The 24,260-nt window shown below is 38.3% G+C and overlaps 1 protein-coding gene across 1 annotated transcript; it reads left to right on the forward strand.

Annotated features, from left to right (window-relative positions):
* LOC124214714 (neurotrimin) lies at nucleotides 1–23,434 on the forward strand. Its single transcript, XM_046617280.2, has 6 exons — nucleotides 1–862; nucleotides 13,827–13,993; nucleotides 20,617–20,827; nucleotides 22,035–22,162; nucleotides 22,696–22,864; nucleotides 23,013–23,434. The coding sequence occupies exons 1-6, from the start codon at nucleotides 817–819 to the stop codon at nucleotides 23,117–23,119; spliced, it is 828 nt and encodes a 275-aa protein (XP_046473236.1). The 5' UTR covers nucleotides 1–816; the 3' UTR covers nucleotides 23,120–23,434.
* Nucleotides 23,435–24,260: the final 826 nt, after the last annotated feature.

The raw sequence follows: 24,260 nt of genomic DNA on the forward strand, positions 1-24,260 counted from the left end.
ACGCGGGAGGATCTTCGTTCGAAACACTCCGCCGCCTCGGCGGATGCCCGCGATATTTTCATCCCCCGGCTCGAATCGTCCCCCCGAATTCACTTTTCCGAACCAGCCTAAGAAGCTCGCCGGCCGCAGCTCCGAAAGCAGGCCGATAACGATCCGACGGCAGTGCGGCGGATGCAGCAAACGGTTACTCGGTCAATTTGTTAATCGGCAAAGCTTTTGCGTATCATGAAAATCTAGTGATACTCAGTGAAATATTACATCTTTTTCTTGGTCGGACCGATTTTTTTGTTTTTTTTTTTTTTTTTCAACCCCCGTCATCCCTTACCGGCGAGTGCTTTCTCTTATCGAAGGCTCCGAAATCGTACCGCGAGCTTTACATTGACACCGTTTGACACGATGTTTTGTTACCAGGTGTATTCGATGGATTGTGACGAGAAGTGTTTAGCCATGATTCTGAGTTCCCCGAACACGTGAACTGATCGTCGGTGATTTACGTTTGGTGGAAATTTCCTGCAAAAGCTCAGAGCTTTATCGAAATTCTAAGCCAAACAGCACGATCTCGGGTATCTCGGATCGGCGAAATGTGTAATTCGCAGTGTCGATGGAGTGGGGAAACTTGAGAAGGTGTTGAAAATTTCTCGGGGCACAAAATCGAGGGTGAGAAAAATCGCGCGTGTGTGGGTGCGGTAAGCACGATGTGTCGTGAAGGATTATCGATGCTAGGGTGATGATTAGCCGAGAGGATAAACGGGGATTGAAATCATGTGTACAAGATAGTGACAATATGTGAAGAAATTTCGCCCCCCTTCGGTAGCGATGTCAACTTCTCTTCCTACGCTCATCTTTTTTATGTTTTCTTTTGGTGAGTCGTAAAGCTTACACTTTCGGTCCTTCGCTATATACATGTTTTGCCAATGAAAGGGGGAAAAATGAAAGAAGTAAAAGAAGAGGGACGGAAGGACAGGAAAGGGAGAGAAAATCGAAAAAGATTACATTCTGTACCACTACAGGTAGGGGAGGATGTCTGTCCCTTGCCATCAAAATGGATTGAAAAATTATTTCAACCAGCGACAACTTTTCTCATCTCTTCCTTTACGGCCTTGACCCTCATCGGCAGTAAACTTTTTTTCATTAAAAACGTTATAACGCTTGACGTCCCGGACTCGGCAATAAATGAGGGACGATAAATAACCCTGAAAATTGTCACACGTATGAATTTCTTCTCTACAAGTATTCGAGAGTTATCGAATTACATACGCCAGTTTCATTTCAACGAAATGAGCTTTCAGTCTCCACTGCTATTTCAATATGCATCCATATCGGTTCTCACGTTTCGTCGAATATTCACACGCGTGCTATGAAATAGGGGTGAATACTTTCATTTCTATGACAAGCAGTTACGGAGCCGGTTTCTCGTGTCTCGGCAAGCTTATCAGAAGATGTATTTCAAATTCTTATATATTGTACGCCGCACTTTCATCCAACCGTCGCATCGTATTTCTCATAAATCCTGGTTGTAAATATGCATCGTGCATTCGGTATTGAATTTTATGGAAGGTAGCCGAGGAGAATCGACGTGAAAAAACGAAAAATCTGAGTCTTCAAAAAAAAAAAAATAAATAAAAAGTCTCCTTTTCACTGACAGTACAAAGCTCTGTAAGTACTCGCCGGTTCTGCGTGAAATTTTAATGCTTCTACGTTTTTCCGCTGCCTGCCGTTTATGTTTAAATATGGAATGGGTCGAGGGAGTGGCGAATAAATTGACGATTTCAAAGAGGTAGAAGAAATGCGAATAAAAAATGAAGGAAACTGGAGTAGTTTGCTATTTCTTATCCGCGAAGCTCAACAACTGTAGAACTAATTTAGGGGAAACTCAGCGAACAGGAGTTCCCCCCGCATCAAAAGTTTCTGTTTTAGAGGAAAATTTTTGTTGAACATTTCATCTCGGAATGTATGAGAATAACTTTCGGCAAATATTTATGTAAGACAATAATAATACACCTGCAGTAGAATGGTGTGCTCAACTATCGGAACGCGTACAGTAAAACTACGAGGAGATTTAAATTGACTTTAATTTATTTAGAAGATTCCGGAATATTCGGCAAATCGATCTTTCGATTGTCACTCATTCTGTGATAATTCTGATCTCATTGGTTATATCCGATAAATAAATGATTTAAATTCTACCATTGGTTTTGTGAATAGCGAATTAGTTTTAATTGTAGCACTTTTTACGGGCAGTAATTAAATATTCTTATTCAAGCAGATAGACGCAATCATGAAGATGAGTATAACTGTTGGAGTTTCCAAGGGATGAGAAAACCGTCAGCAAATTTCCCCTTCAACAAATATAACAGTATATTTTTCGCAATATCTCCCACCTGCTCCACGCGGCCATTTGCAACACTTGACAAAGAAGCACATTGTGCCGATGCTGTATCATTATGTTTATATCTATAACGACGATTAAGAGAAAATTGGACACGGCAAAAACTGAACGTAATATTAAACTCTCAATGTTGTACTGCAGGTAAAATACGTTGTATGCGTGCATCTGTGAGAGGAATGAAGATGCCCTAATAATGTTTTCGACGAAAAAGCAAAAAAAAGAAACTGCGGGAAAAATTAGCGAAATTTATAAGCTTATATTAATATTACGTGATTGGTAAACTGGTTCAAAAAAATCGACCGTTTCTTTTTTTTTTCAAAATCCTCTCTGAAATACTTTAGAGGGGGTGAAAAAAGATGCCTGTCAAAAGCGAAGCTTTTAATATTAATATTCAGAGGGCACTCATCACGGATTTCTATTTTCCATTTCAGTAGCAAAGGATTTTTTTTTTTTTTTTCTAGAATTTTGTAACTCACAAACCAATTTTAATGCAATTTTTGATAATTTTTTTTTTTTTTTTTTTTTGAGATATGAAACGGAAAATTTTAAACTACGTTTGAAAAGAAATTTACCATTAAAAGTAGGATTGATTTCAGTGAAGTTATTTATCATTTAAAGTAGAGCTTTACGAGTTAAAACTTGTTAACCGACTTCAATCCCCATAGAAACTCACAAGCTATAGAATCTTTAAGAAAAATTTGATGATATTTAGTAGTAATAAGTTTTAATATTTTGCTTAAACTGAAAAGAAATAGTTGACTTTAATATAAATTGAAGTTTGAGCTTGAATAACTTTGGAGGGAGTCAATTTATCAAAAAATTTCAATTTCCTATAAAAATATTCGCTTGGATCTGTTTATTGGTTTGTGAGTTACAAAATTCTAAAAAAAAAAAAAAAATTCCCATGTCATTTAAATGGAAAATAGAAATCCGCGATGAGTGACCTCTAAATATTAATATTAAAAAGCTCCGCTTTTGACAGGCATCTTTTTCCACCCCCTCGAAAGTATTTCGGAGTCAAATTTGGAAAACAAAAAAAAATTAGTCAATATTTTTGTACCAGTCTAATAATTGTAGATATAATTTATATACAAGACGAAATGAACGCCTCGAAAACGTTGCCAGCCTGATGAAAAAGCCAGCAAACGTGAGTTTCAGGCGGCAGTTGTTCATAAAATTGTGGTAATGAGATTCAGGTGTAGTCGGCAGGGTCTTTGGCGACCTTTCCTCGTGTGCGAACTCGCTCGCCCTCTTTAAAATGCTCGATTAGGTTCAACGTAACGGTGCGCGAGGTCAGGGGGTGTTCATTTTGACACGTCGTCCGTTGCAAAGGTGAATTTTAAATCGTTCCAGCCTGAGCTTAAACAGAGACAATAATCGAATTAGCGGAGTGTAAATTGTTTGAAAAAAATAAGTTATCTAATGACTTGATAAAATAACATTTTCACCCGAGTCGAATTCAATATAACGAACGTGAACCCGGGTTTTTGGGTTTTGATGTTCGTGGATTAATTTAAAGTTCAATTAATCTTTAAGGGAAAGTATCAATTAGCGAAGAACAATGAGACGCTCTTCTCACGGTACGAAGAGCCAAACTTTATCGCACAACTTTTTCTTTTCGCTTTTTGTTGTACTCCGAACACGGAGAGAAAGGGGAAAAACGCGAACCTCGACTGGAACCGTTGACGCGTACATAAGCTTCATTTCACGGAACAAAGAAGCTCAAAAGCAGTTGAAGATGACCCGTGTTCTCAACATCTCGTCGAGTCGGATTCCCCGTTGATAACTCGTTGTGAGATTTCTGAAAAATTTCATAACCTTTTCGAGGACGTCGACGTTGTTTTATTTACGGGTGAAAACTCCGATGCCACAGCGGTTGTACAACTTAAAGGATTAAAATGTCCGGCGATCGATAACGCGGACACGGTGGGATTAACAAGAAAGCTGAGCTTCCGTTACACAGCTGATAAACTCCGAGCATCCGATGATTATTAAAAAATATCAGCCGATTTTTACACTAGTTAGTATTATGCAATCCTACAAATTTCTACTTCAGAATGCGGTGGGATTTGTAAAATTGCAAAAAAAATTTTAAAGAATTCGCAATAATTCGATACAATAATTGTAATAAATCGTACATTCTTACTCATCTTCGAGGCAATTGTTTTGGGAGACGATTTTTTCATTCTCGTTCTTAGATATGCTCGATTCAATGAGGACTATTAACAGTTTGATTGCACACAAAATAAAACAATGACCGAATTTACTAAATATTGTCACCAAATATTGCAACAAGACTTTCTTATTAATTCGAATAAATCTGCTTTCACTTTGCAACACGAATCATTGTTCCGTGCTACGTTTTCCTCAACTCAAACGACATATTTTCAAATTGAAGAAACATTTAATCACGATATTAATCAACTTCGAGCCGTTTTTTTCTCTCCGTGCACGATTGTCAAAAATATTGGTCATTATTATTCATTAAAACAGTTTCAACTACGTAGGTTTGACTTTCAAAAGAAAATTCACGTCGCATTAGAATGTAAATAAAATATTTCTCACCACGCGAAATCATATTCCTCGCACAGTTTTCCGTGATATTGTTTTACCCCATGCAATAACGGGTTAATTAAGGGAACGGTATCGTTAACATTCGCTGAGGTGTTTTACACGTGTACGCGTACACATCGGTTACACGTGAAATTACGAGAAAAGTTTGCTCTCTGCAGCGTGGAAATACGAGCGTGAAATATGTTCACCGCTTTTCTAATTACAGTATTTTTTTAATCGTGCCTGTTGGACAGCTCGTTAAATTTTATCGATTTATAAGCGAGTAGGTGGTGTTCAGAATTTTCACCAAATACAGTTTGCGGTGATTCTCGTCATTCGGTGGACTGGTTTCCGATTTATAGAAGCGTATGTCATTCGCTGAGTAAATCACAGTCAGATCTTATCCCTAATTGGTTTACCGAAGGCTTTCAACAATTATTATATACAAAGTAATGCTGAATGGTTTTTCCTCTTACGCCTGCACGACGTTTCATCCGAATTTCTGTGACGAGGAATTAACCGAAATTTTAATTCATTTATACCAATACCAAAATCTCTGACAACCGCCAAATTGCAGGCTTTGGTTTTTACCGCTGTCCGTATTCCGGCGCTTTGCACGTTTAAGTATATTGTTTAATTGTAGGTTTAATTCTCGTTTGCCTGACCCATTCTCAATTAAAATAAACGTCCCTGACAACCTGCACGCGAGAAGGTAAATTCCACTGTTGCAATTAGAATGTCAACGGTACGATTATGAACGAGATATTGTTGTCTATTTGCACACGGAAAATATTTGAAGCTTTTGACCGTGAAGATGCGATTTTAGTAAAATTTTACCGAACAATTCACACTTACGCCCGGATGATGAATATTTTTTCTAATTATCCTTCTTTCATTTTCTAAACTTCGATTTGAGTTTTACCTTATTGACACACAATTACTCAAACATGTTACATTCAACCTCGGATTGAAAACTACTTAATTGTCAGATCAAATTTGGGAAAGAATCGACTTTGTATTTTTTTTTTTTTAACCATATAGATAATCAATCATTCAGTAATGCGGTAATGACTGTACAGTTTACAGATTATATGGACAATCGATCGAGTTCTAAGAATGAATTTTCATGCAATGAAATTTTAATTACTGAAACTCGAAAAACTTTTTGCAAACGCTTTTGTCGACACTAAATTTGACAGGTAAATTACATTGTATTTTTAAAATACGAAAATCTCTTTAAAAAAATACGAAGTAGTGGAATTATAACTAAAAGCTTAGAAATCGATTCTTTATGTAAAATTGTTTCTAAATGGTCGGAAATTTAATAAATTTGTTCCATTGTACTCTATGATGGGTTGATTTCTTTCGAATAACATTTTTTCGTGACACGAATTCACTGAATATGTGTTTTCATTTTTTTCTCGTCGTATTGACATCTATGAATATTAACAAATTTTACAGGATCGTACCCATATTGATTATTATCAACAAACGGTAATATTAACCTGACTACTGAGAAATAGAAAATCTGTTTCAGCGACTTTGTCGGAATTAGTGTTCTGAACAAAATGAACCAGTTGAGTGAAAGTGAAAAACGAATTTTCTGAATTTCAAACAATTTCAATGCATTTCTGAATAAAACATCGATCTCGGCAAAGTTTTCATTTATAATTCTGTTATCTTCCTATTTTCTTTTTTTCATTATCAAAGAGATCTTGATAAATACTTACCGAACACCTATCCGGTAATAAAATGAATAAACGGTATAAATTTTGGTCAACCAATCTCCTCGATAAAGCTTCACTCCATCCAAGAAATTTAAATTCTTTTAAAAATATTACCGACAAGAAAACGACATTTTTCATCACGATAACCAGAAATAAGTCAAATGCCCGCAACTATCGTGATTATTTCATCATCGAAGCTGATCGAAAGGTAACTGAAAAGAAACGTTATCGATGCACATGCAGAGCGTTATGTATCCTTAGCTATTCTCGCTTCTCAGCTTTCAAAACTTGGGGTTTAAACAGCCCAGGGCTGACGGCTAAACCGGGAAAACTTCCGCCACTGGCTGATCGTTATAGATGCATTTCTAGCACGAGTATAGCCGATGCTTTTACACGTATATCGATATACGTATACGTAAACCGGATCGCGTGCTTGCGAGGAGCTTGCATATAGATTTTTTACCCCGTGAAGAGGGATGGGTGGTTGTGTAAAATTATAATTCGGGGTAGGACGTTTTTAAGGAACGATCGCAACTTCCGTTTCCAACTGCATGTGCGTACATTTCACGGTTGATTGCACATTACGGTGTTTTAGAAAAAAATAATCCGCGATTTTCCACCACGGCAACCCCTGAAAAGTTTTTTTAGGTTGAAAGAAAGGTTTTGTCAAAAGATGAGCTTTTTACCTTACGTGGAAGATCGCGCTCAGTTTATTTTTCACATTCGTACATTTTTTTGAAAACTTACAAGATATGATGAAAATTCTTTTTTTTTTTCTTTTTCTTTTATTGCTTACATCGATCGTAATATCAATTTACGTAGCAATGAAAAGCCTTACTTGTAATATATCAAGATTGGTATTATTAATTTAATCTCATAAAATTTATAATTTCATGTGAACTTTGAATTTACGAGAATAAGACTCCCGGATGATGTTTTGTTGTGTTATGGATTGCGATCTTTGGGTTGAATGTAAACGTCAGGTAAGGAATAATAACTGAAATGCTACAACGTGTTTCTTGACAAATTGAAAAAAAAACAGACGTGATCTTCCACAATACATAGAACGTTATCTTGTTACAGAATCTTTGTTTTAATCCTAAAAAACTTTCTAGGCGGCGCCACGGTGGAAAATCGTAAATTATTTTTATCCGAAACACTCTACTGTACATATATATTGTAATATGGTCGACATATTTGCTGAGGCAAAATATATACGATCGTAACTATTCTTCGTCGTGTGGTTTATACTATTGTATAAACTTTGCTTACAGCAAACAGCTATGCAGTGGAAAGTACCGGAATATGAGTAATCTTACGAGAAAAGTTGAAATGCTAAATGTAAAAGATAGCCATCTAGGAAAGTGTATTAATTCGAGGTTACCGGCTCTTCCATTTCAGAAAACTCTTTATTCATTCAAAGGTTAACGGAAGATAAATTAACGCCTTTTTTTCTCTTTACAATGACGTTACCACAATTTTTGAAACGGAAACTTTTTTCTATAATAAATTGGACTGTCGCTATCAATTCTCAGTATTATTGCAGTAACTTTAAAAGAAAACCGAAACATCCCCTCATTTTGCCGATGTTTAAGTTTTCCTTTTTCACAGAGAATTGATATTACAAATGTCTTTTAAGCCATTCGCCTTTTCTTGCACGCTATAGTTTACAATCTTGATTTTCTTTTTTTACGATTTTCTCGAGATATACGCCATATTGAATAATTTTGAAGTATCTGAAATAGGGGTAAAATTTTCTGAGAAATCAATTGCTGATATTTATTTTACGGGATTATTCTCACATTGCGAGAAGAATTCGATTTCTGAAATATTTCCAAAACATCTGAAAATCGTTCAAAAATTGTTCCTTTTAATAAGAGCATTCCGAGTCAACGTTTTCATTTTAAAGTAAACAGGTTGATAGATTTCTGAAGTCATTTTCAACCTGGAACAACGATTTTCATTTTTCCTGCGGCCTCGATTCACGTCTCTAAGAAATTGCTAATAATTAATTCTTCTACTCAATCAATGTGAGGCCACGCTGGTACGGAAAATACAAAAAATAAAAAGCCTTAGGCACTTTACAACCAGTTTTGAATCTCGCTTCTACAAATCAAATAAGGACATTTATAATTTTATTTCAAACGTTTGTTTAAAAGAATCGATTTTGTCAATTTTTTTTTATATTCAGGACGAAGACTTTCGAAATGCTGAGTTTCTTTGAGTCAATTTTCTGATAACACGGCGCTATTGCAGCAGTTTATTAAACTTTTGAAGCATAATCAGATCAGAGTCAGGATTTTTGAGCACTGACCTCTCACAGCTTGGTGTAGTTAGAGCGAAGCGATTGTATTAAATGGACGCTCTCTCGTCGTTGATAGCAAACTTTGAAATTTGCTTTCTGCAGAATACTTAAATTGCGTAGCATTAAGCCTAATCAACGTATAATCTTGACATCAATTTAAAATCACCCCTTTTTTCAACACAGAGTGAATAAAAAAGCTGACATTGTTCTTTTATACTTTAGTTTTTATATATTTAGTGGTTTTTAAAAGTAACTTTCAAATCTTTGTTCACTATTTTTTCAATTAATATCAGATACAGTTTGTTGTTTTTACCTTTTATAAAACTCTGTTCATAAAAAATCCCCATAAAACTCGTTCGCCAAGAATCGTATCCACAGAAAATTTGTCGAAGCACATAGAATTCTTGTATCTCAGCTAAAAATTCCTGATTCACTTCTACGGTAATTTTTTGAACCCCGTAAAAAATTGCTAAAATCCCATAAATATTCCGGGAACCACGTAAAAAATGTCTGCACACCGATGTAATTTCCGTAAAAGTTAGTCATCGCAATTCTCAAAATTCTATGATATTTTCTAAAACCCCATAAGAAGTCCATCTCCTAGGAAAAGCAATCTTTTTTGATCAAAATTGGGACCGAGTGAATTGGACAATTTTAAAAATATTTTTCACTCTTCATTGCGTGTAATATTATTACTGTTCGCCAGAAAGCTTAAAAATGTATCAAATAAATTCAAAGTATATGTATGGCTTTGGCGACTTTTAAAACCTGCATGATTATACTATCGCTATGATTATACGTCATGAAGTCTGCAAGCTCAGGTGATAGCGGTTCGGTTTACTCTATGAGAGGCAGAGATGCAGTGATGAGGTTTGGCGAGCACAAAATTACCTTCGTCAAAGCACACAATAATATAGCAGGTATACCTATACAGACTCTTGATTCGCGCACTATCAAAGAGGCATAAGACTCGTCAAAAAAAGCTTGGATAAAAAATCGGTATAGCCAAGCTCACGCGAGGATTTCAAATAAAAAGTGAACATATTCACGAGAATCAAGTAAAATACCTCCAATCATTGACATCGAAGAAAAATATAATCTTGAGCATACCGACTGTAGTTACAAAAATGCTAATAAAAATATAATAGGTAGTAAAGAAGGGAATTTCGAAGAGAATCCTAAAGCGAGAGAATATGTGATGATAAATTAATCGCGTACGAAATTAGATACCGAGAAAAATTATAGAAAGCCAAAGCGACAAAAAAGACACTGTTTCTGACTCGGGAAATAAATTTCGCTTGATTTATTTGATTTCTAAAATATGTCGACCACATTATCAAAAAAAAACTGTTGGAATATTGAAAAACGAGGTACGCGTAACCATTTTGCGCTACTGTCGATCTTTTTTTTGGTAATTGCAACGCAAAATCAGTTCGGTCTACTGTACTTTTTTAGCTAAACAAGGCTTTAACGTCAATTTATTGTTGGACAAGCATTAAATTTTCGCAACAGTTGCAAGAAAATATAGCAACAGTGATCGTAATGAGAAAGAATAGTAACGGATACTAGACTTTCTGTTAACAGCTACAAAACCAATTTTCATTTTGTACCTAGAACTATATTTTTCGATTCTAGTAAAAAGTGGAAATAGTCAAGGACTGAGCGGTAACCGGAACTAAAAATTTCTCTCAGTGTACATTGAATGTTGATTTATTCGTTCTATCCGGTAATAGAGGAACGAAGTTATCTTTAAAACTTGAAGAAGAAAAAAACGGGAAATATTATTCCAAACACAATTGCCGTATAACACGAGAGCATTTTACTGTTAGTTTTATTTCGTGTATGATACGGTTGTTTCGCGTTATAAAACCCGACATGGGGCTGCGAGCAAATATGATGCCAAGGAAACGACATAAGGCGAACATACTGCGCAAACATGGGGCATTATGCTTTCCATGTGTTCGCGGTTCCATCTTAAAACATTTACACCCACACGTGTATGCACTCGGTAGTATAAAATGTAACGCGATATAAAGAAATATCGATTTAATGCACGTTGAGTGTAACAGTTACAAAAAGTGCGCTTCAACGATGCGAAACTGTCTTTAAAATACAATAACGCGTTCTGTGAAAGATGAAAAGTATCTGAGTTACGAATATGACGAAACATTTGATCGCAGTTTCGTGTTAAAACTGTGAAAAATAGTTTGTCTTCCAATCCGCTATTATTAGCATTATTCGACGAAAAAAACTAACCCAATTTTTCTGAATCTCCCAGTCTGGTATACTATTTTTTTCCTTATGGAGCTTCTGTGACTTTTTCGATCACGAGTAAGTCTCGTGTGGGTTCTGCGGCCGATATTTTATCCAATGACCCCAATCAAACTTCGTCTCTTGTTTTAATCACGAGATATTGACGATCTGAACGTATAATACATACATCTATATACGTATACATACATAGACAAACAGAGTGATTTCCTAACGACTGCACGACCCGTCTTCTGCTAAAATTAAATACACACCTGAAACTGAAACATTTTGACAGTTATGAATTGAACACAACTGCCAGCGACAATTGTAAAAATTTTTGAGGTTACGTTCATTCGCCATCGGAATTCAGCGCGTGCGCATTAAATTTTATCAGACGACGGGCCGTGCAGTCGTTAGGAATTCACTTCGTTCAAAATATGTACTTTTTTGCGCGAGGAAATAGTTAAGGTATCAGGTTACGGATTACTCGGTATAATACCCTCAGAGGGCGATGGGTTCGATTGTAATCCCGACGGAAATGGAACGAGTTTCAGGTCTATCGCTTTAACAAAATCGTTGACATCCAAACACCGCCTTCCTGTCCCTTTCAAAACTGCGGTGAGTCGCCGCTATGCAGTATAAACGTATTTTATATCATATATATATACCGCGTAGCCATCCCTCGCCAATGACCCTGCACAAGGGTTCCAAAACGCCGGCGGCATTGTCGACAGGACTGAAATAATTCTTGTCACACTAATGGATCGCGGTGATTTTCCTCGCGTTCCTGACTAATAGACTGATTTCGAATCAATCTTAACGTCATACGCTTCGCGTGAGCAAAGAAAGGATATTCCTTGACTTCGCCAAATATTACGATTACAAATTTGAACATTTTTTCAGAAACTCTGGACTCGCGTCATTGGTAAATCAGATATCGCAAAACTTTGCAGCGACAATTTTACGCAATATATTCTTTGTTGGGTTTATTCGCAGGTGAACGTAATATTCTACAATATCTCATCGATTTGTGTAAGACTAATGTAACGAGGTGCAGTCTGTATATCTGAGTGAACTCGATTCGAACCCCCCTGATTTTAGCGGGTCAGAAGTAAAGTTGGCAGCACTGGCGGCTAACTAACGCCTATCGAATAACACACGCCGCATCTGATCGATGCGCTGCTGCGATTGGTTAGATGCTGCAGTAGCCAACATCATTTCTGATCCGCTAAAACTAGGGAGTTCAGAACCGACTTTACTCGCGTGTACACTTGGGGAGAATGAATCTGAGACGGTTAATTTTTTACAACAGACAGTTGTGTTGGCAACACAGAGAAACCTGCAGCGCCATAGTCGGCCGAAAGCGAAACTAAATGAATCTCAATAAACATAACATAACCCGTGACCGTCGAATCTAACCTTAAAATACCGCGGGAATAATGACTTGTTCGATTGACACGTATTCTAAGGTTAGATTCGACGGTCATGGGTTATGTTGTGTTTATTGAGATTGAGTTAGTTTTGCGCTCTGCCGACTATAGCGCTGCAGGTTTCGCTGTGTTGCCAACATAACTGTCTGGTGTAAAAAATTAGCCGTCTTAGATTCATTGTCCCCAAGTGTACATACGTTACACTGTTGAATCACCCTAGATGAGAATGCATCGATAGTGAGTTTTATTATCACTCGAGGAAGAGTCGTTTAAGCATCATCACAAGTACCGAATAATTTTGTTTTGGAATGATTTAGTAATATTTCTTTTCTTTGTGCTAAAACTTGCTTCTGAGTATCGATAAAAGTTAATTATGGTATTGAACATTTTTTTTCATTTTAGCAACTGAATTATAGTGAGAACCTTTTAGTTGATGACCACCAAAAACGCACATCTCTGACAAAATATGGAAACATTATTTACGAACGTTGCTGCAATAAGAATTTGCGAACAACGGGAGGTCTGCTACATCAGAAGCTGTAGCAATACCATAGAAATTGATTTCCATTACGTTTCAGTCGATGTCAACGGAGAATTCAGAAGTTTGTTATAAAAGATGGACGCTCTTCTGTTGTGAGTTTTGAATGTCGGACCATTATACCAGCTATTTCATTTTACTTCTTTCCGATTGCTTTTGTGGTGATGATGAACAGAGCGGGACGCCAATGCAATTTACTGTTCCAATCGGGGATCGCAGGAAAACATTAAAAACCTCGAAGGAAATTTGATACCGTGAAGAAATTCGCTAGATAAAACATCAGTCCAATATAACTATAATCATGTCATAATTTCGGTTGGGGAACGAACAAATCGATAAATCAATGGTGAAGAATATCGTGAATCTACACATTTTTACAATGTCATAGAAACGGTGGCAATTCTTAACACGTATTTAGAAGTAGACATGAGTTTTCAGTGCAGCCCATGAGAATCTCTTCGTTTAATCGAACCCATTATACACGTGTATCCTTCAAACTAGAACTCGAATCAAACAGAGCGAAATTAGATTTGAATTTATTTACAATGCGCACATCACAAGAACCGGAAGCCAGACAAAAGACAACTGATTTATTTCTCAAATAAGGATGTAACCTTACTTCTCTTTCCAGGTGGAACCGTGATCGGATTACGAAACTTTCGGACGGATTTTCTCGAGGAATGGCCGACGCCTGGGACGGGTCCTTACTTTGACACATCGATGAATTCTAACTTCACCGGACTGGTTGGAAAGACTGTTCACTTGATCTGCAAGGTCAAGAATTTGGGCAATCGAACGGTAAGGTGACACCTCCATTCTGAAGAATATATTCAGAGAGAATTTTCCAGTTTCTCCGAAAGAAACACTGTACACTATGGTAGTCTTTATTCAGGGCTTGGACGAATTTTTTATCATTCACCCCCCAAATCGATCGCAAATAATTTAAAATCGTTTCTCTAATTTTTTCAGATTTTTATCTCAACTCTAATTCCTGCCTGTCAGAAGGTGGATTTCTCCATTTAAAATAAACTTGTCTCGGTTATATTCTAAGTGCCTATTTTATTATGAGAATAATAATTTCCGAAAAATCTATAAATCTGAGATTTTGTTGGGCATTGGTGTTTCCATCTGTCAAAAACTTCACATCATCATGCTACGCAATCTAGGGAAATTGCACATCCCTTGAATTTGAATTTTTTTCCACTTAGCGCTTGTGCAATTCGTCTGGATTGTTGCGTCGCAAAACCCTCGCTAGGTTAAAAGGATAATTTATAGCCACGCATGTGCTGGTTTTTTCCAACTTTCGCTAGGTGCTTCAGTTTCTCATCTTTCCCACGATTCTCAACCTTCCAAGTAACTAGCTGCATTTTTTCCCACTGCGTCCAGGTCCTGCAAATTTACGACCCTTGTTCTGGCTTTTCTTTACCTTTTCCCACAATTTTGCCTCTCCCAAGCTTTTCTTCAATTTCAAAATTCAGTTGTCCACCTCCAATCGAGCAAGCGCGTGGATTCCACGAATTATTTCAAGCATATCAGTCCGCTCATGTAACAATTCAACAGTCCAAACTTTATTTAAAGAATCTACCCGTCGCACTTTATATTTGTTAAATATATTCGTTATTCTTTTTTAACACAATCGATATTATTCAAACCTCATCACCTGTAAATCTTCGATTAGCGTTATAGGAGTTCACGTGACATCCGATACTAACGCACACGTGAAGGTAAATTCGGTATGATGATGTCAATTTTTTATCACATAGTAGCATCAATATCCATGAAAATCTCGTAGTTGCAGATTGTTTGAAAGCTGTTAATCTTACATTAAAATGTATACTGAGAATATAACCGAAACACGTTTATTTTTAATAAGGAAATCCACCCTTTTACAGACAGGGGTTAGAATTGGGATAAAAATCTGAAAAAATTAGGAAATCGTTTTTGAATTATTTCGAGCCGATTTGGAGGGCGGATGATAAAAAATTCATCAGAGCCCTGAATAAAGACCTACCCTACCGTTATACATACATACATATATAAATTGTGTAAACGAGAATTCTGAAATATCGATTTACTATGCAGAATCAAGGATTAAACCACAGCGAACACATACATGTAAAAAAAAAAAAGAAAAACAAACCAATGAGAAAAAAATCACCTACCCACCGTTTTCTCAGCAGTCAAACGTAAGGAATTTCGTCGCGAGAAAAAGTCAGCACATAAATTTGTCGCGATGAAAAAGAAGTATGGAAAAATAGGGTGCAAAAAAAAATAGAAGAGGTAAAAAAAAAATATAAAAAAAAAAAAAAACAACACGTGGCGACAAGTCTCTGCAGTAAAATATGCGAGGAAGCCTTGCCGTTACGTGTTTCTGCAACATTTAAACACCTGCGGCTCTTCCCCCACTTTTCAGACACAGCACAAGTGCTCGGCGCCGTTTCGCCACCGTGAATTTTCACCCACGTATACCGGGAGTGAACGGCAAAATATATCGGGCTGAGGGACCGACGTCATATGCGGAAAAAAAAAAAAAAAAAAAATTGAACTTTGTTGGTCGGCAAGATGTACGTGGAGCCGTAATATTTCATCTGCAAAGCAGGAGTGCCAACTTATTAGAAATCGGGTGTAAAATGTGAAATTTAACCGCGTGCGTCAACTGTTCGATTGAAATTATATTCTTATGACGACGCGTGGCAGTAATCAACCATCAGTTAGTTGTCAAAAAAGGCTTGCCAAGACTTTCCGAATCACTACGTCGACTGTTCAAGATCTACACTGAGAAAAATTTCATTTGTCATAGTAACTAGAAAAATTGAGTAAAACAGGTATCGTTAAAAAAATTGTTTGAATATTGTTGGAATTACGAAAAACGAGGTACGCGTAACCATTTTGCGCTGTTGTCGATCCTTTTTTAGTAATTGCAACGCAAAATCAGTTTGTGAGGTTTACTGTAATTTTTTAGTTAAATAAAGCTTTAACGTGAATTTATTGTTGCACGATCATTAAATTTTCGCAACAGTTGCAAGAAAATATAGTAACAGTGAGCGTAATGAGAAAGAATAGTAACGGGTACCAGACTTTCTGGTAACAGCTAGAAAACTGATTTTCATTTTGTACCTACAACTATATTTTTCGATTCTAGTAAAAAGTGAAAATAGTCAAGGACTTAGCGGTAACCGGAGCTAAAAATTTCTCTCAGTATACTCAAACCGAAAGAATTTGCACCACCTAACCTAACTTCTGTAAGCCGCGTTTGACAGTTGAATCTTGTAGTGGCCAGCGTGCGTAAAAATCCATCGAAGCTCGCGCATGCGCAGTCGGCACTCAATCTTCCAAGTTTCACCATTTTCTCTCATTGTCAGTGTACGATATTACGACAGTTTCGGGCACAGAGACAATCATGTTCGAATTTATGTTTACGCACTGATTGGAAAGCTTCGTCTGAAATATTGCGAGATAGAAAAAATTGTCAGGTATCATTTGCGGAGAGAATTAGCGAGCGATTGCGGACCCACTTTACTAGTCACTATGCAATTTACTCTGATGTGTATTGCACTATTCGAATCTCGACAATTTTCCATTTGCCGATAAGTTGGACTTATTCCTGCAGAGCAAGTCATTGGCCGTTCAGCTGCAGCAGAGCTTCGAATGCTTTATGCAGCTATCGATACGGGGTGTTCGATTTAAAGTTGGCCTGTTTGAGACCCTGAACATTTCGAATTCATCCTTCAGGGATGTGTTAAACAGCTGATAGGCCGAAAAATTTAACGATACAACTGAAGTTAATCGAGTTGAGTCTGATTAGAACAATATCCACTCAAACCGAAACCACCAAAAATGAAAAAAAAACTTTTTAAATGAAAGCCGTCGTGAATTTCAATTACATCTGTATAATTGATGCACGTAAAGCAAGATCACCTGAATGTTACATCATTTCTCAAATACGGTCAGTGCTTCGTTTGACCAATTTTGATGGACCGGTACTAATTACTATTTTCTTCGGGAGTGAATCCTCAAAAAATACTTGATCTCAAAATCATTAGACACCTCAAAGTATTCTGTAATTAATATTCAGTTAACTTGTCCATCGTCCGCTATTTGTGATAAATTCACTAATCACATGTACGTCTGTTCAGATGAAATTCAGTTGATAATAAATTTGACGGAAAATTTGTACGGAATTCATTTACGAACAAAATAAACTTAAGGTCATTGAAATTGGTCAAACGATACGCTTTTTCTGTTCAAGAAATGATTCAATAACGATACTTCTTTGAAGTCGTTGAGAATCAGGCAATTTTCGTTGAATTTTGTACGGAGTTCTGAATTTTCGCTAGCTTAACAAGGTTCTAAAGTGCCTCAAGCAAGTAGCGCGTACCTAAAGACTTTTAGATTCTTATAACATACAATTTACCGAATAGTTCCACTCAACTCTCTTAACTCTATCGGATTTCGTACCAAGTGAGGTATATTTATCGGCTAAAGACGCTTGTCGGTATCTGCATGGTTTTAAAAAATTACTGTCGTCATATTTCGGCATGTATAATGGTCCAGGCCCGAAGCCGGTATTACATACATAATGTATATTCACCCTCCGCGAGCTGTTAAGTATTTATCCACAGATCAATAATTCATCCGGGGTCCGAGGACAATAAAACCTGGTGAAAAATACTTCGTGAATATAAAATCCCTCTCGATATATATTCCATTCGAATTCAAACCATAACTAAATCACTTCTGTTCCTGCGTATTCCCGTTTTATAACAATCGTTTAACCTTTGTTGCATTTACTTAGATCAGTTACTTATGGCGTCTGATATAAAATATTGCAAGTAATGTAGCATAATGATTCATCTAAATTAGCTACAGAACCCCTGAACATGCTGAATTCTTACGGAAAGTTATAAGCATAGTATACCTCTTTACATTGAATAACTAAGAGAACCGAGTATTAAGAAGTCTTGCGAAAAATATTATTTGTTTTCGAGTGATTATCTTCTTTTCTTAGAGGTGAAAAAATGTAGGTTTCATTGCTGACCGATATTACGTTTCGCGAAATTTCGCAAGACCTTTGATTTTGAACTAGGCTGCGAATCAGACTCTATTCACCAGACTTCATAGCAGGCTTGGTATAAATGTGCTCATCAACTAGGCCAAATAATATCGCAAGAAGATTGATGGGTTTCTTGAGCGAAGTGGAGTAGGCATCTAAACTCACCAACGCAATGCGTATACATGTATATGTATAGATGGTCCATGCATCGAGAGAGGATCCTGGCAGCGGAGCTTTGTCGAGTCTCTGACAAAAGGACTGCGTGAAAGCTGAGAATATTCAAGGAGGATCAGTTCGATCTCCATGACACTAATTTATTCTGCGTCGAATGCTAATGCCAAAGATAACAGCTGAACTTGGCTGGCTTGGTTGGCACAAGCGAGGAAATCTTCATACCAGGATAAGGAATGTACGGGAAAGAAGAAAACTCGCGAGGCTTGATGAGTCGTGAAACCGATAAACTGATACGCGTGTATATATTCACGCTCCTTGAAAATACACCGTTAAATTCAAATCGCTATGTTATTGTAATTAATGAACGGGACGTACAGTCCGATAAAAAATAACGAAGAAAAATTTCAAACGCGTCAATGAAACCGATATAGTTACGTCGATAATTAAAACAGTCCTCGTGAATTTTGAAAAGATTTAATTTTCAATGCAGAAATCTGTAATTGTGCGAACATCGACAAAGAAATCACATTTTTCAAGTAATTTCTTTACCGGCAGAACCGACATTGCGTGTCTGATTCCGATAAAAATCACTCATCGTGGTTCGATTTTATAAATTTCTCACAAAATGTCATGGTTAGATTTTAAATGATAATATTACGATGTGTTTCTTGTTGAATCGTAACTTTATCATCTACAAACTATATCAATTGTACAAAGAAAAAAAAAAATCTGCCTCGAACGATTTGCAGAAAATTCAACTGTTAATCGAATGTGCTATTTTTCATTAAAACCAAACCAACCATATCGATTTTTATACGTGAAAAAATAGTAGAATAATGGTGACTTTGCTGAAGTTGTTGAACACGAGTGTTTTCAAATTCGGTTAATGACGGACATCTTTTCAATTATATCCAACTACACGAGCTTCGGTTGTATATTTTGAACTCTCTGGTTTTGTCATGTTTTTGTTTCGACGTATTTTTGCCCTGACCGTACCTCGAATAGATCCTTAACCGAATTTCCGTTGTGAATCGGTGGCGACGTCGTAACGAGACCGAGTTTCTTTTTGGTAGGGTAAGCGTAGGATACAGCGGTGGAAAATCTTCGAAACTCGTTAAGGTTCGGGTGACCCGTTTTCGAAGAACGCGGCCCCTCCGATAATTCCATAAAGTGCGATAACGTGGGAACCTCGTTGAATTACCGAAGGTGCCTGATAATTTCTCACTGTCTAAGGCCGGAATTGCAACGGATTCTGGATAAGCCTTACATAGGTCTTCCCGCAGCAACCCTAAGACCCAAGTTCGAGTGTCTAATTTGATAATGGTTTTCGAGGTGATAAATTTTCCCGTAACCTTCCCTGCGTCCTGTATCATGGCTCGTGTTCGCGATTGTCGCCAATGACGGACGAATGACTGCAACGCGTTACGTCGCGTTATTGATGGAGCTTAATTATATCACCGGAGGTTTACTTTCCTAATTACACGGCGCCGCTATTATTCAGTTGTTTAGCATGCTGCCCTTATTGCGCGCATGTTGATCAAAGCTTGCTTATCGAGCCGGGTGTCAACATCCTTGAACTACTTCGGCGAATCGCCACCCCATCATCGCAAATGTACCGACTATGAAACCGTAATTATACTCATGCGTAAACATAATCACCGTAAGATCCTCGATATAACAATAGCAAGATAATTAAAGGTCTCATCAGGATGATCACATTGCGAGTCAAGTCCGTTCATCGTGAAAATCGACTTCGAGATACAGTTTGATGATACTTTTTTACACGGGTTATGCAAAATATTTCGTTCCTAACACGAGAAATGAGGTACCAGCGGAGTGTAATTTTTTTTCAGGAGGACTTTCAACCACGTATTATGCTGAAAAATTGCGAGTGGGACGGAGGCAAATTAAAATGCGAAATTACAGTACCCTTAAACTCTCTGTGACTCGGCTTTCCGTGTTCCCGGATAACATCGACGCTACTTTATGCTCATGTTTTAATCACACACAAGCGTCGAGTTACAGAGCTTTTTTCAACGATTGCATGTACGCGTTATTTAATTGCACGCCAGCTTTCCGCGCGGAAAGACTAACCGCTCGTTAATTTGGAACGCGGCGCAATTAGCCAACCATAACAACCAACGCGGGCCGAGGAATCGGGACCGATCGTCACTCAATCACTCTCGTCTTCCAGGTGTCCTGGGTGCGGCACAGAGACATCCACCTTCTAACCGTCGGTCGGTACACCTACACAAGCGACCAGCGATTCGAGGCCCTCCACTCACCCCACTCGGAGGAGTGGACCCTCAGAATCCGGTATCCTCAGCGAAAGGATTCCGGGGTTTATGAGTGCCAGATATCGACTACGCCGCCCATTGGTCATCCGGTCCATCTAACCATCGTTGGTGAGTTGGAACTCCAGCTTTTCCACGTCATTCACTCACTGTATGGGCAAAAACCTCCTTTTTTTCCAAATGGCTGTCTTGCTCTGTTCTTCCAAGCCCCAAGCTTCCAAGCTTCCTTGACATTCTTCTGCACGCCAGACTTTTGGAACAACGAATGAACAGGGCACTGATATCTTCTCTGTGGCGACCATTCGGACGGAAATATTGAGAGAAGTGACAGACTGTGGGTGGACAATGACGTGACATCTGACTCCAATTTGCGTACCTTACGACATAAGATCGACCTGTAATCTTATGATCGAACTTCTACATTGAAAAAGTTCCGCCACTTAGAGTTTGAGAGACAGGCTCATGCATTAAACATGAATGAAATTACGGTTGAATTGAAGAATTTACTTCCGTTTTACTGAGTTACCGTCAGTTAACTCGGTGCTCACCATTCTTTATCCATTCGTCGAAATTTCAATGATGCTTCGCAAGGCTTATGCTTGCATTTGCACACAGGATAGAACTAGTCATAGTCAATTAGAAGCTAGTCTAGAAGTCAAAGTCCGATATATCGTGCGGAGCGATCCAATTGCCCAAATGTTTGATAAATCAGAAACTTGAATATCAAAATGGAATGACGAGACTCTTGATTCAATCTTCATAGACCTTTATTTGACATCGAGAAAAACAATGCGTGTACATACATCCTCTTTTGGAACATGCATTTTAATCACAGGCTGATTCGGAGCCCATTTCTGATACATTACTTTGTCAGAAGTTTCTAGTCATGAAAAATGGAAAATTGCATGAAAATGACCGTTTGATGGAACTAGTATTTTTTGTTTTTAGTTGGACTTGAGTTCTCCACAAATTCGTCCATGCGTGTCCTTGAATGAAACGAATCGATTAGTGTCGTCTTACCGAAGCAAAGAGTAAAAAAATTAAGCTTCAACTTCATCGGACAGTGTAGTATTAAACTTGAGTGAAAATTTCAGTATTTTTCGGAGATTGGCCGTCAGGCTAAGCTCCTTGCAGCATTTCGATAGGCCTGGCTCTTCAGTCTTGCGAAGTAAAGTAATCTTGGAACTTTCGTGCAGCTGGTTATTGGGGTGAATCAATCACTCTGTGTGATGGGTCCAAAATTGGGGTTCGACCATGTGAAGTTGCAGGGTGTCATGTGTTGCTGCGCGGATACCCTTGATAATAATTGCTGTTGCAGAACCTATAACGGAAATCGTCGGCGCTCCGGATCTGTTCGTCAACAAAGGTAGCACCATCAACCTGACTTGCCTTGTCCGATTTGCCCCGGAACCACCGCCGATGATGACTTGGAGTCACAACACAGTGGTGAGTTGAGCCTTTAAAGGGTGCGTTTCCGTGGCAAGAAACTCGAGTCCCTGCAGCACCGTTGCTGACAAAGGTCCTTCATCCACTGCCAAATTCAAGCACTACGTGACCCGAAACTTGACCATAACCGCGTCCCGATTCATAGCGACGAGGGAGATGAAAGAGGCACCGCGAAAATTCAATCAATGAAGAGCCTTTCTCTCGAATGAAAAAGAAGGAGAAAATTCAACCCGAATATCTTTATCGCTGTAGAGTGTAATGGCCTAGTGTTTCACCCGGGCTTCCAAGGTTCTGGGAAGTGCCAGAAGTGCCTAATAATTCACGGTTAGGCTCTTGCCGTATCCGAGATTTTTCGCGAGGGAAGGTGTGCACCTTTTCCTATATATCTATCTACAAACAACGCGCTTTCCGAGTAAAGCGAAAAAATATTCGCAAGTTGCGCCAACCGTCCGTCTCGTCGAGACGTTTTTCACCGCCTCGTTCTCTCCTTATGGTTCCCGATTCCTTAAGTCACTCCTGTTCTTTATGTGCAGGAGATTAATTTCGACTCTCCGCGCGGCGGTGTCAGCCTCGTGACCGAAAAGGGACCCGTCACCTCTAGCCGATTAATGATCCAGAAGGCGGTAGCCACGGACTCCGGGACTTACACTTGTGGTCCGAGCAACGCGAATCCCAACAGCATACGAGTCCACGTTGTCAACGGTACGAGTGTCGAAAATCCTTCCTTCCAAATTTATACGTCTTGTGTTCGGTCGGTGAACCGGATCGGTCGCACAATCCATCCTGACACCTTTGGCGTAGCTTTCGGACTTTTCACCTTTCTAGAAATGTTTCCAACGTTTTGTTGCAGAGGAACATCCGGCGGCTATGCATCACGGAGGAGTCAGCCGAACCTTTCCTGGACTAATCGCTGTCTGTTTATCGATCTCGATTTCGGCCAAGGTGACCTTTGCTTGAATCGATCAAGCCCCTCAAGTGTCCAACGCGTGAATTACTTCGGAAACATTGAAGCAGGGATACTGTAACTAACAGGGCTGTTGATGGTACACACGTGTCTCTGTGATGAACAGTGTTTTTGTTCCGAATTCAACAGCAACGTGCAGTGTTGTAGCAGCAATCGGAATTCTTTTTCTGACCACGTGTCGTTACGGACTGCTGCTAATTGCGATAATTAGACGGATTATATGTGCGGAAGGAAGAAAAAGATTTACTTTTAATTAACGATAAATTCAGATCGACGAAATGAAGCGAATCTTGTAAATAAATTTATGTATGTACATATCAATAAAAGAATTGACTTTGAACAATCTTCGCCAGCTTGTTATCCTGCAATCGGAAAGAAAGTAGCAATACTCGATAATTTGCCCATATCCGCTTCGGTTATGGAAGCCGGTTTACAGCCGTCGGCTCTCGTTGTCTCAACTGTAAACCGCGAGAAATTGGCGATGTAGTTTAAACGGACACAGAAGGCTAGGTGAAACCCGAAAGAAGCCTTATCGGGGTAATCGTCACCCAGTCGTCGTAAAACGTTTCCAGGTTCTCCGGGAAGGCAGGTAATCTTGGAGCATTCATCCCCGAGTACACAAACCTCGCCTTATTTAGCGCGATTCACCCCGACGGAACCCTGAACAGCCTAATCTCGTAATACGTAAGGCAGGGGCGGACAAACTTGGCTCTTTTGGCTCCGCTGGCTTTGAGTGGTTCGTTACATGACCCGAATTGCCCGGCTCGAGTGTCGTTATTACTCAATTAGAAGAAGGAACCAAAGTGAGGTTCAATGCATGTTTGTAACTACTTTCCAATCGTTGTGAGGCCCATTTTTCCAGAATTAAGCCTTTTAGTAATATCTAAATACTACGTACATGCCATCGAGTAAATAAAACCAATCATTGGTAATCCAACCGATTTTCAATCGGATTGGAACAGGTTTAAAAAAAGTCATAATAACAAAGTGTCTGAACTGTAATGTAGCATTTAATACTTGAAAAAATTTATCCTCTTTCCAAAGATTCAAAATAAGTCCGAGTTATTTAAGCTGATGTCGCAGTAATGCCTTCAGTTTTCAATTTTCCCTGGTGTTGGAAATCTAATTGTTTGA

Source organism: Neodiprion pinetum, chromosome 3 (genome assembly GCF_021155775.2).
Source record: "Neodiprion pinetum isolate iyNeoPine1 chromosome 3, iyNeoPine1.2, whole genome shotgun sequence".
NCBI classification, from domain to species: Eukaryota; Metazoa; Arthropoda; class Insecta; order Hymenoptera; family Diprionidae; genus Neodiprion; species Neodiprion pinetum.